The following is a 13,622-nucleotide window of genomic DNA, read 5'->3' on the forward strand; positions in this document are numbered from 1 at the left end:
ACGCTTCGTCGAGAAATCCGGAGCGACCGAGAGAAAGAAAGTCACCGTTTGTAAAGCAGCTGTCTTTTCATTCTGGCGGGCAGCGCGCTGATGAGATGGTGTTGCTTCACGGGGTCGTTCAGGTATTCCTCCAGTCCGTCCACCTGTGGACACAAGTCAGCGAACGGGTTTTTATGGACTGCGTGTGTGTCTCTCTTCATGGGCTGCAAGCTGTACATTCAGCTCATCAGGTCCAGCTGTTACTCCGAGTATAAATCAATACGATTCAGCAACAACATAAACTATATGATCGAAAAGGATCACCGAGTTGAGTCCACACCTCTCTTCAAAGACATTCAACAAAGCATTTACAGAAATAACCTAAAAGAATGTGGGCTAACCCGCTATGGTCCAGGCGAACAGCTGATTGAAGTGGTATTCATGACCCTGACCCATTTTCTGATAGGTTATAAGCCACAGAAGAGCACACTATATTTGCCAATTGTTAATAAATGAAACAATTTTACGACGTAATCAATGAAATTTCAGGATATTCTTTTCCAACACCGGTTTATTATGTATTTATATGAATGTACACAGATGATGAATGAATTCACTTTCACTTCATAATATTGCTATCACTTGATTTTTTTTTTAATGGTAAGTTTGATATCCAGTTCCAGATTTATTTATTTAATTACTTTGCTCAGCAGATGAATCGGCTTGTTCCTGCTCCAAACTATAGTTACTGTAAAAAGATCCACTATCTGTCGACCTCTAATAACAGCCTTTAAAAAATAAAGTAAAAGTAAGATTTCTCACCTCATAATTGATCTGTATGACCTGGATGAAGATGGAGAGAGGAAGGCAGAGGAGCAGGTCGCCGACCCTCGCCCAGCCGCTGCCGAAGTCCGTGTGCACTCGGACAGGAGGTATGAATTTCTTCCAGGACTCTTCATCGGAATACATATATCGGAGAGTATCGGAGAATATCATATTATATTTTATATTTTCAAGGTGGTTAGATGAAGAAGAAAGAAAGTCCTATGGTGAAAGAGCAAATCTTATCCACATGACACAAGTGATGCGCTCTCAACCTTTAGAAGTCACACCAAAAGAGTACAGGTGCTGCTTTATCCTTCACCCCCTCGTCTTCCTCACCTGATGATGACGTCACATCCAACTGAGGCAAATCTGCCGAGCCGGAGGCGGCTTTTTCAGACGGCCCCGTTTCTCCGTTGTTGTTCGCGGACTCTTTCGGGTGTTTGGCATCCGGATCAGAGCCCTTTATGCCGGCCGGCGTTTGAGTGGTAGAGTCAGCGGAGTCGCGTATGCCCGGGTGCCCGTAAATCAGGTACCAGAGGAAGTTATGGACAAGACGCAGACGATGCATCTTAGGCTGGAAGCCAAATGTCTTCCCCAACCCCCGGACTATAAAAGCAGAGGAAGAGAGAAGATAAAAAAACATAAATAGTTGACACAGATTTAGAGGGAAACGGAAATCTGACCCTGAGTGTATCATTTCAGTGCATATACAGGGCAGGCATTTCTCCTCCGCCTCTTTCCTGTTAATGTTTTTTAGACACCAGTGTCTTTTGTTGATTCTGATTTCTTATTGGGCAGCATTAAGTGAAGCCAGAGGTTTTGAATGTGGTATGAGCCCGCTGGAATACCAGGCTAATTATGACGATAGTTGTGAACGGTGTTCCTGCTGCAACATGGCCGTTGCAGTTGAGGAGATGCACCCAAAACTTCTACCCCCTCTGTAGTTAAATAATCATGAGGATGAATGTATTTTAAACGACTTAAAACACACACATCTTTGATTCATGTCATTCATAACTGGACTTAACGGTGTGTCGGGCTACAGAACAACAAAGTGAGAAGTAACAGCAATTAACTACTAACTTTTGGTGATTTGCAAATACCAATTAAATATTTTGTGAGATAAACAGATTTATTTATTTATCAAACTGATTTTTTAATTTTGTTTTGAAGGTCATCCTTAACCTTCAAGTTAAATTAAATATTTCTGAGGGCTTAAAATCATTGTTTTATGCGATGGACTGACTCAAAGGATTGCCCCGAAAATTATGAAATCCCAAGCCTTGCATAAAAACAGACTAAAAGACACTTAAGTAGAGCAGCAAAGTGGGTGAAGTTGCAGGATCGAAAAGTATTTTTCTAACTGTGTGAAAAATCAAAAGCTCTCTTTTTAACTCGCCCCTGTTGCCATATTTTTGTGCCTTATTATATGTATGTTCTTATAGTCTTAGAATTAAGAATACAAAATGCTAATTCTCTCTTTTTTAACCTTAAGTTTATTGTAATTATGTTTGTAAGGAGGACCAAGCAAAATAAGCTTTTCTGTTAATAATTGTCTGTTATCTGTGCATATGACAATAAAAATATCTTGAATCTCTTGTAATATGCCGAGAAACAGAACCTGTTGTGGGTCTGAAATCTTCAAGTTTTGTCTTCTTATCCGTGTTTAGCTCCTTAGCCAGGCCGCCGCTCCCACCCTCAGACCCTTTGGCTTGTTCTCTGGCTTTCTCTTCGGCGTGCTGCAGCCTGGGGGACAAAGCGGGAAAACCAAAAGTGACAAGAGGCTTGGTCGTGAGAAAATGCAATCACACAGTGGGAGAGCAGCGGAAAGCAGACATCCCTCCCCGACGCATTTGAGGGCATTTGGTTTGTGCTCACCGTACAGCCGAGTAAGAGCTGGAGATTTTGAAGCGGGCCTGTTCAATAACGCGGGTCACTATCTCATCGGTGGCCTGAATGGACGGATGCACGACCATCTCAACCTGCAAGAGGAAGCACATCAGAGAGAGAGGAGGTGGAAGTGGGAACAAAAGTTAGGTTGTTTTTTTCTTTCTAGTTTGTATATTTGTTAAACGAGTGTGCTTATTTTTAGTACCAATTGTGCTGCATTTTTGATGATTTGTCGTCTTAACAAATAGTGAATACGTGAGTGAATGAGTGGAGGTTGTTCCATCACTGTATCGTGCACCGATTAAAGAGTTACTATTTACAATACATTGAATTATGCATAACTAACATGAATAACTTTAGTCTCACTATAACCGTTTTCCTGCAGTGATTTATTGCTTGTATAGCATGCATCACTTTGTACTCAACAGTAATATTAAAGTGGATAAAGTTGATAAACTTCTTCATTTACAGTAACCTTATCACTAGCAAGAAGAAGTCAGAGTAAATTCCTTAATCATTCTGTTAAAGACTTATTTATTGATTCCTTTAACATATTTCTCAATTAAAACATTTAAAAAGACATATACTTAAAGTTTAAAACATAATTTTTCTATATACATCATAACATTATAAACAAAGTTTTGCCAACGGACAGCAAGCTTAAACATATATCTAACCAACAAGGTGTGATGTGTGCGTTTACCTTCTTGGTGATCCCATCCTGTATGATGGTGGTCTTGTACACCTTAAGTAAGCCTTCTCTCGACAGACTGTCTACGAGACGTAAAATAGTCTTGCGACAACACTTTGAGCTGATTCCATCATCCTTCTCATCCTCGTTGATTATCTTCTGCAGCCTGGAGAAAGACAGCATGTTGACATGTTTTCTTCCCTCTTTACTGTGCAATAAAATGCTTTGGAATGAATTAGTTAAGGGGTTCTTCAAATGTATTGGAGTGGGGTTGTATGAGGTACTTATCCACAGTCAGTAGATGGCGATCAGCATGCTGGTGGCTGAATTATATGTTTTGCTGGTACTCCTCTCCGTTTCTCCAAACTGTAAATCTACTGGAGATGATACACCCGACTATGGATAAGTAGCTCATACAATCCAAACTCTCGGTTTAAATGATAGCTTTTAAAACCAACTGACTGGAAAAGACCCTCGATGATTCTGAAGTTGCGGACCGCCTCGATGATCACGTTCCTCCTCTTCAACAGGTGGTACGTGTCATGAGATCTCGCCATCGACCGCTTGGATTTTACACGAGCCTGAAGGAAGAGGATGGAACGGTTAACTTTGAACGCTCATCTACTGATCTCAAACTGCTGGAACCAAACTGTGAGGAAAAGAAAAATGAGAAAAACACGGACCCGCAGTTTGCAAATATCTTTGACGAGCACAATGTCGTTTTCCGTTGGGTTATCGGCTGCATTCAAGTCCTCCCTCTCAGGTAAGGGAGGGCTGGCAGGACTGGAGTTGGATTCTCCCTCCTTAGCTCCAGCTTGTTCTGATAGAAGAGATCGTTTACATTGAATAGACAATGTTTTATTATTTTATATTGAGAAAAGCTGCAGAAAATGTTTGTGTATGTTGTCAATTATAGTTATAGTTTCAAAAAAAGACATAATCTGCTTAGAAAATTGCAATTAATGCATCTATATTATTTCAATGTCAATTTAAATTGTTACTGCAAGTTTAGGATTTGCTCATTTTCAGCAGCATTGTTCATTACAGTGTGACGGCGAGACAGAAAACGTAATGAAAACATAATTTTCCCTTCGAGGCTTGCCTGTTGCTTCAGTGTATTTCTGCAGCTTACCTGTTCTGGGACTGGACGCCGAGTCGGATCTCGTACTGGTCTCGCATTCGCTGCTGGCTGGAGTTCCACCCGAGTGATGACAGAAGAATACAGAAGCGTGATGAAGAGAAACGAAGACTTTGGTTTGGCCGTTTATCCGCTGTGACGGCTTTGACGAGTACTCACATTCAGCTGTCGCGGTTTGTGCGACGGGGATCTCCGGTTGTGTCGGATTAGCTTTCGCACCGCTCTTCCCTCCTGCCGTCCTTTCTCCAGCTCCCGTCTTTCTTCCTGCCTCTCCATCCAAGCCTTCACCCGCTTCTCCGTCTCCACACGTCGGCCCGGCTTCCTTAGCGTCCTTCTTTCTCCCTCCGCCCGCTTTCTTAATCTTCTTTGCCGATTGGGGTTTGGGTTTCGCTTTCGCCGTCGACTTAGAGGTGGACGGCGTTTTAGGGGTCGGCGGTTCGGCATCCGCTCTCTCTGTCGGCGCAGCAGAGTAAAGAAGCTTCTTCCGTTCCTGCTCCTTCGCAACCATTTGGAGTTGATTGCTCACACCGACACACCTGTCAAGCGGAGCGAGCGGAACAACAGCATTTGACACGATGTGTGTGTTAAATATTATAATTTGGAAAATCTACACTTGGTTATGGATACACACTTGTGGCTGATGAATCTTGTAGTCCTCTGACGACCCACATCTACCATGAATCCCTGCGGGGTGAAAGACATCACATAGACATTAAAACGAGTGACCAGAAAAGTGAAAACAACTTCACAATGTAACATATGGAACGGAATAGCCCTGAATGAATACAACATGACTTAAAATGCAAATTTTCTGTATAAATTATTGTACTGAACAACATTTTAATGAAGAGTGTTTCCTATATTTTGTCCACCTCATCTATGAAGGAGAAAAACTCATATAATACTCATATAATACAATCCAAGTGTGGATAAAATTCAAAATAATTATCTTCTGAGGCTGAATGCCAACGATATGATTATGTGATCACAATGATGATGCCAACATGCTGATGTTTACAATGTTAATAGCAAAAAAAAGCAATTTATACTGTGGGAAAAAAGATAAACTTTTATTACCGAGATAAAAAGTCAAAATTATGAGACAGAAAGTTAAAATTATGAGATGGAAAGTCTTACAAAGGTATCAAAATCCTTTGTTTTTTTTACCAAACAAGAAAGAAAAAGAAAAAAGCCAGCGTCACTTACCATCTCATAATTTCAACTTTCTATTTCATAATTATGACTTTTTATCTCATATTTTTTCTTCTTTTACTGGCAGAAACGGGCTTCCATAGTAAAAACACCGGAGGGGAAAGCGATCGGCAACAAAATGCCTGCACTGTAACAAGCTTGAACATAATTCTGCATAGCTTTTTGATGCTTTTCACATTCCACTATAACACAAATTGCAAAGGTGTCAAAATGCTTTAGCGTAACTTACAGAAATATGGTGAGCCTAAAACTGACATTTGGACAAAATGCCTGCTGCACATGTAACGTTAGGCGCACTAAGTGTCAGGATATCAAGGTTTCCCCCATGCCAAAAGTAAAAAGGAAGGCAGTATAACAGCGCTGCTGGTCGCTCGCTGTAAGCAGCATGTTAGGATCAGCAGCCTCGTCTCAGACTACAATGTTACTGCTGCATGTCTGTGGCCAATAACTCGCCACGAAAACGAGGGACAAAAGAAAACAAACACCATTTTCCACTCAAACAAACAGATTTAAGTGCCAAACAATCTTTCATTGATTGGATCATATCTGGTGTTCATCACAGCGTTTCACATGGGCGGGAAGCCCAAACACATCCAACAATTGAGAGTCCGCTGCCAACATGATTGCATTCAAAGCCTAACTTCCTATTATGCAAGATATTTTTCCAATATCTCGAACTGCACATTAACTATTCTTACAGATTTAGTTTGAACTTCACTGGTTTTTGAACGGAAGAAGTAATACCTGAAAAAAGAAGTGTGTTAGCAGCATAGGTCTTACCTTAATCACTCCATCCCTCTCCAGCCGTCGGCAGATCATACGACATTCCAGTTTACCGACACGCATCCTTATCCCGACGTCACGCTGGGTGATTCCCTTTGTGCCACAGGATAACACTGCAGCACAACAACAAAAACGAAGAAACTTATGTTTAGAGAATTACAGCGCAATTAATAATTTCTCGGACAAAGGCATGTATTTGTTTTGCGTTATCTCCGTCCTCTTGAACATCGGATCTGAATAGAAACAATAGATTTGAGGGTAAAGTGCTGGGGAGAACAGAAACCTTACTATTGTCGCACTAATATGCTTTATTCAAGCTTTTTTTTGTGCCATTCACACAAAGATATCTGTTACAGCTCAGACTTATAGAAAAAGCTGCAATGCTGTCTGCACAACATTTGACATCTGGTTTAAAGAGGGAACTGAATCTGTGCTCAAGAAAGTAAAGAGATCAAGAAGGAAGAAGAATGTTTCATCACTGATGGATTTTTAAACGTTACTTTTTCCTGTTGAAGCCTATTGATGAGTGAATATATTTTCTCATCAGTATCCTTGTTTAATAGATCATTTGGCTGCCTGCTTTATAAAAGAAAAATAGAGAATCGAATGGACTTCAAGTTAGTAGTTAAATTCCTATTTGCTCATGTGGTGTGTAAAGCAGTTTGCTTGAAAAAGTCCCTCGATACCGAAAGTCCTTGAGCATTTTTCACATTATTATGTGCATAACAGATTGAAGTGGGACATTTATTACACTGAAAATAGAACAACTCTCTCTGTGTGTATTTAACCTTCTGCAGCCTTATTGTGAGGCCTTCGGTTAATTCAGGCTGTTGTAAGTTTTACTGGAAACGCTACAAAGTCGGACCTAATAAACAAGAAACTGCCGTCATGATTTAAAAGCGACTTGAGACTTTATTCAGACACGCGACCGCCATGTCAAACTGAAACCGCAGGAATCAAACCTACCAAGTTGGTAGGCCTGTGACAGGATGTCGGTCTCCATGGTGCGCCCCTCCGAGGGGAGAGCTCTGTTGTCGTAATCTTCGTCCTCGTCGTCATCGTCGTAATCGTCGGTGACGCCCTTCTTTGCGTACGGCTTTAACAGCCTCAAACAGCGCACGAGCACTTTAGCCCCTGGAGAACAAAGTGAAAGGATGCAGTCCATTCGTTTGGCATGTGGGGGGGAAATGCTGCGCATAAATCACCATGAAACACAATTAATCTTCTTTTTATTTTATTTTTTCGGCAAGCTACTTTTTTAAGATGAGATAAGATAATGTTAATATCAATGATATAACTTTAATGCTCATCTTCTATTTTATTTATGTACAACATCACTTAAAATATTCCTTTAATAACTTTATGACAACATTTACTTTGTCTTTTATATTTTATTAGACTACACTATGCAAACACTAGATTTGATCAGAAAAGTCATCTGCAGCAATTTGATAATTGATTCATCATTAAATCTTTTTTCAGACAAAAATGGCAGAACAAATTAAATCAGCTTTGCGAATTTGCATAAATCAAATTAAGCTGACATTTTACAGATTAAACAACGAATTAAGGAAATAATAATAGTGATCTCTAATGATTTTTTTGTTTCAGCCCGACACAGAACACATTGACGAAGTAATGCAGGTTTTTGTCCTAATAAATATTAACATGATAGTGAGTTCTATTACTCCTTATGTTTTGGGGATTTTATCTATATATTCTAACTTCGACATTAAGAAACTGTTCACGCTTTCAATATTCTGTAGATTTAAAATGATCAGTCATGAACTTCATTGAGCATTTTGAAATGAATCATTAAAGCTGAATCCAATACATCACAGTATTTAAGGCACAAACTTGTGACTCGTTACCTTTTTTGTTGATGCAGGGCCCGGCGGAGGGATCCAAGTCCTCCAGAGGGTACTGGCAGAACTCAACCAACTTGGCAGCTCGCATGTATTGAAATACACGCTTAAAGCTTCGGTCATTCACATTCTGCGAGAAAACACACAGTCATTACGGCAAACAGAGACACAGAGACGCACTACCCCGACGGACACGCACAGAGAGATACTCACAGAAAGTTGTTCTTTGAGAGCCACTAAAGTGGCAAGGTGGCAAGGTGTCTGCAGCAGAAGGTTGGACACGTGCTCCATCAGTATGTCGTACTTCGTCCTCCTGAAAGAGCAGGCGGGGTTAAAGGGAAGTTTCTCCAAGAGAGAAACAAAGACAGGGTGTGGCAGAGGCTACGGAATAAAGGTGCTCCTAAATCCTAATACCACTTTGGTAATTGCACAAACATTGGATTTGTTCCCTCTTAAAATGTTCAGTATCGTAAAGACTTGAAAAGGCAGAGAAAAGACGCATTCAACTGAGGACAAGCCGGCTGTTTTTTTTTGTTTTTTTTCATCGAGTGAACTTAAATGAGAAGGAAACCTGATCTCATGATTTCCGTTTACTTGTGCTCAATGAAAAAAAGCTTTTTTCTTTTACAGGTTTTTTTTGGGGAAATGCAAAAGAAATCTAATTACATTTCCTAAAATTGTAGCACTGATGAGGAGACAAGTAGTTAATCACTTTATCCAATATGCAGCTTCCCTTTTATCCAATTCTGTAACTATTGGCTGGATGCTTTGTGTCTCTATTACTGCAGACTTCATGCTTGAAGCGTTCGCAGAAAGACTGGGAAAATAATTACAATTTTTCTCCCCAGCATAATGACATTTTCCAATTGGCACTAAACACACAGTAAACTTATTTGTAGTTGTTTAAGACACAAAGCATAAACAGACCTGTTTACATGGAAGCGTTTGAGCAGCAGAAGAATGGAGTGTTGCTGTTGACCCGAATTCATTCGCGTGACGTGAGACTGCATGGTGATGAGTCCGTGTTTGACGAGAGACTTCCGCATGTAGTGCAACTTCCGGGCATCGATCCTGTGGAAAACACAACACTGGCTGTCACACAGCGATCGCCTGAGCCGCAGCTTGTCACACCGAGTGAACACCGAGCAACGGTGCCGAGTGAGGAAGCTCCTACTTGAAAGCGCATCCGTGCAGATCCCTCTGTAGCTCTCCTTGCCACCGCGCTCGGCCCACTCGCTCCAGCACACAGAAAGAGTCATCGTTCAGTTTTAAATCAGGATCGCTGTCGTTACCAATAAGGGTTCTGAATCGCACCACCTGAGACGCCACGACAACAAGCCTTCGGCCATATCTGTGGGGGGACGGGTTCAAAAGAAAGGGGGTGGGGGGGGATGAGACAAATGTACAGTAAAATGTAATTTACTGAATAACTTTTGTGGTTTAAGCTCAATTGTGTGCGTCTTGAACACGTCTATAGAGCATCAAAAAAACTCTACGAACTTTTCCAAAGCCTCCTGCAAGTTGAGTAACGGGGCGAGGGACTTGGAGCGGACGTGCTGAGTGACATCTGTCCTCTCTTTCAAGAGGACACACGAGCCCTGTATCCCGTTCTTGTTTTCTAGAATGATCTGGACCGGGTAGACGTCTTTCCGCACGTCAGAAAACTTGTGTGCAGTTTCGATGCCCGTTTCTGGGTCGATGTCTTTAAACCTGAAGAAAGCGCATGGAAACACAAAATCTGCATCAAGGCATTACAACTCTAAAACAAAAGGAGGCACGTGGACATGCATATTCTACAAAGTACTAAATGTCTTTCTTAAACTTGAATTGGAACTCTCGAATGAAGGAAAGTACTTTATCCAGTATATCAAACACTTTTTACAAATCATAATGTTCACCGCAAACACTCTGATGTTGGGAGACACAATAAGTCCACATATGTTTTTGCCAAATAGAGTTGCTTTCTAACATTGTTGCTTTTCAGGAACTAGTCAATGTTTTGGGATCAGTTCAACTATTATTAGATTAGATAATAATCCTTGTGGTAGCTAGCCATCGAAAATGTAATTTAAGGGATCTACACTCAGGCCACTATCTCTTCTCAGTTGCTGATAAGAGATTGTGGTCATTCACATGAGGGTGGACAAAATAATAGAAACCCCTCCAAGTACAAAAGTACAAAACGGCAGTCTACAAATGACCAACTAGTTGATCCACATATCCCTTAAACAGAAGTAAAAATAAGCAAACATTACAACCTTTATTGAGGTCTGACTTATCACAGAGTTGTTGTGTAAAAATATTGTTTTTAATGTTATATCGCCATTTAATTTAGCTGAATGGATATCAAACTGGCAACTGGCTAAGTGAGTTAAATTAAATATCGTGTAAAGTTAATTGTTTGATTACAAAAATGGTAGAAGCAGAAGGTTAAACTCACCTGTCAAACAGCACCACGTCGTCTCTCTCCTTGGGCAGTTGGTAGAACCTCAGGTCGGTGTTGATGACGAGTGACTTCCAGATGAAGTCCTTGGTGCTATCGTCGAGCTTGAGGGGGAAAGCAGGCTTTCTCTCTTCTAGTCGTATCCACAGAGAGCCAAGAGTTATTCCGTCCAGTCCCTCCAAGGCCACTTCATCCGCAACGATGCTCAACGGTTCCATAGTATGTAAGCTAACCTGCTAGCTAGCTCAACAATAGCTAGCTAGCAGCTTGTGTGCTAGGTTAGTTTCGGGTTCATCAATTCCCCGGGTGTAAATACAAATAAAAAATAAAAAATAAAGATTATTCGCGTGCTAAAGTTCTTTCGGGTCAGCTGACTGTGTTACTTTTATTAATTTTGTATATTAATACAAACTTGTTTACAAAAATGCCTCCAACTAACCTACGTTCTTCGTCTAGTGCGTCACTGTGTACGCGTTGACGTCATACGTAAACTTTGAACTGACGTTGAAGTTACGTTTTTATAAGAAAAAAAAAATAGAAGCCACAAGGTGGAGCCGAAGTACAGCTTTCTGTTTGTCTACCACGGACGCATTATTTTATGGTTTTGAACAGGCACGGAAGATTAATATGGTCACACACATTTTATTTTTAAAATATTGCTTTCACTGTACAACTGCAGCTGAAAATGTATGTTACCCAGTAACTACTTTAACTTTGTTAACTTCTCCAGTGTCTACTTGAAATTCTGAGCACAGTGGTAGAAAGTTTTACTTAAAAATTATACGATTAGGTAATACAATATGATGCATTATTATAGATTAAACAATTCAACAGTATATGAACTAGTTAATAGTTAAAATAACATATATATTAATAACATTAAAGTTGCCTTCATAATTTAAGTACATTTTGTTGCTAGTTTCTATAATTTTACTAAATTAAAATGTTGAATGCAGGACCTTTACTTGTAATGGAGTATTTCTGTGTGCTCTTATTTGAATAATTGTACTGCCAGTACACAATAAGAGTACTATTTTAATAATTATCTTATTTTGTAATTACAGTAAAATGTCCTATGACATCAATATTAGTTGGTTAATGTTTAAATATGTATTGTAATATATGTAATTGTATAAAAAGGTTACATCTTTTCATAAAATTACAAAACATCAGTCAAACCTGAGAGTTTATTGAAAAATAAAATATATTAATTAGATAAAATCTCAACTCAAGAGCCACTTATTTGAATTTTCCAAAGCTTTTAATGATGTTAGATTACATTCAAAGTCCTGCCTTCAAATTACTTACTTGAAAAGAACAGCAATGTCAACCACAAAATATATTGGAAGTATCAAAAGTGAAATAACTAATTTCATAACAAAGGAATCAACATGTAAATGCTTGTCAATTTAAAGCCAATTTTAAGGACTTTAAATGCATTGTTTAAATATGGGTTATCAAATTGTATGAACCGATCATGTTGGTTTTAATAAATCTTTATCTGCAAAGTGACTGCTGTCAATTTAATGAAGTATAGTAAAAAAAAACATCAACATCTGTCTGAGTTGTCGTGAAGTAGAATGTAGCAGCATAGAAATACTTCTGTACAAGAACCTCACAACTGTACTTAAACGCAGTTCTTGAGTATTTATAGATTGGTTGAAAATACTTCCTCCTTCAGCGGCACAGTAAAGAAATGGGCGCTCTCAATTGAAGACATGTTTGATATGTCACATGAAAAGTACAAACGTAAATAAAACAAATGATGGCTGAATTTTGGCTGGTATTTAAAATGCCACCGTCTTAATTTAGGCAGATCTTATACGTCTTAAGTAAAGTATGCGAACGAGGGAAATTAAGTGAACACCGATAAAAAGGAGATGCATGATTTATTTAACATCTTTATTATGAAGTACCTTTTTTAAAAGAAATGTACAAGTGGAACCAGCACAGTGACATCTTGGCGTTTACCTTCGAAAAACAGAAACACCATGGACATGTGGTGCGGGTCTGAAGACATATATGAAATGATAATGTACATATTTACAGCAGAGGATCTATCAGAACAGAAGTGGGCAAGCATTGACTGCAGCTAATAATACAACGGGACTGACTGGAAATAAAAACTTTTAACAATAAAAGCATGGATTGGTTCAATAAAGATATTTTCGAAAAAAGATAACATGATAAAGGCACTGTGTTTCACACAAACTGACAACACAACAGACGCAGTTGTTCGTTTTGTCCATCGAATCATAATCACAAGAAACAACTCTTTAACAAATGTCGTCATTCAACTGTCCCTGGGCGTTCTAACAACGGATAAAATATATCAGAGGGGCCGTAGCAGTTCGCACATAAACATTAAAACAAAATAGATAATTCAACTCATCAGGAGAACATTCCTTATAAAGAACATGCTTGGTGATTATTAAAATTACACTTTTTTTTTTAATAAACAAATACATATCTAAATTTTAAATTTCATATTGAAGGCATAATGGGTTGAAGTGAGGACAAATATGTTTTTTTGTTTTTTTTCCCAGATCCTATGTTTCCCTTACCGGGGCCGAAACCCGGGACAAATTGTATTTGACATTCCTGCAAGACGTACAGTAGGACCTCGTTGTCTGATGAACACATTCAATGAACTACCAGCATAGATAACACAAAACACGCAGCCGGGAGATCAATACTGAAGACTCGACATGATTACAGGACCAAAGAAGGGGGGGGGGGGGGGGTTCCTTTGAGGACATAGCGGGTAAAAGTTTAAAATAAAAAGTCAAATTACAT

General features: G+C 39.4%; 1 protein-coding gene across 1 annotated transcript in view; it reads right to left on the reverse strand.

Annotated features, from left to right (window-relative positions):
- The window catches only part of gtf3c1 (general transcription factor IIIC subunit 1), a gene marked incomplete at its 5' end in the record, with an annotated part of 23,575 nt that extends 12,531 nt beyond the window's left edge, over positions 1 to 11,044 (reverse strand). The window contains 18 exons of the mRNA XM_079219957.1: positions 46 to 143; positions 802 to 932; positions 1,141 to 1,410; positions 2,426 to 2,550; positions 2,683 to 2,786; positions 3,398 to 3,551; positions 3,848 to 3,966; positions 4,069 to 4,205; positions 4,518 to 5,059; positions 5,155 to 5,207; positions 6,516 to 6,631; positions 7,485 to 7,652; positions 8,390 to 8,513; positions 8,597 to 8,696; positions 9,311 to 9,454; positions 9,558 to 9,734; positions 9,884 to 10,093; positions 10,824 to 11,044. Of these exons, the coding sequence (XP_079076083.1) occupies positions 46 to 143; positions 802 to 932; positions 1,141 to 1,410; positions 2,426 to 2,550; positions 2,683 to 2,786; positions 3,398 to 3,551; positions 3,848 to 3,966; positions 4,069 to 4,205; positions 4,518 to 5,059; positions 5,155 to 5,207; positions 6,516 to 6,631; positions 7,485 to 7,652; positions 8,390 to 8,513; positions 8,597 to 8,696; positions 9,311 to 9,454; positions 9,558 to 9,734; positions 9,884 to 10,093; positions 10,824 to 11,044 (2,993 nt within the window). The remainder of the gene's footprint in view (positions 1 to 45; positions 144 to 801; positions 933 to 1,140; positions 1,411 to 2,425; positions 2,551 to 2,682; positions 2,787 to 3,397; positions 3,552 to 3,847; positions 3,967 to 4,068; positions 4,206 to 4,517; positions 5,060 to 5,154; positions 5,208 to 6,515; positions 6,632 to 7,484; positions 7,653 to 8,389; positions 8,514 to 8,596; positions 8,697 to 9,310; positions 9,455 to 9,557; positions 9,735 to 9,883; positions 10,094 to 10,823) is intronic.
- Between the last annotated feature and the right edge of the window lie 2,578 nt (positions 11,045 to 13,622).

Source organism: Taurulus bubalis (genome assembly GCF_910589615.1).
Source record: "Taurulus bubalis genome assembly, chromosome: 6".
Taxonomy (NCBI): Eukaryota; Metazoa; Chordata; class Actinopteri; order Perciformes; family Cottidae; genus Taurulus; species Taurulus bubalis.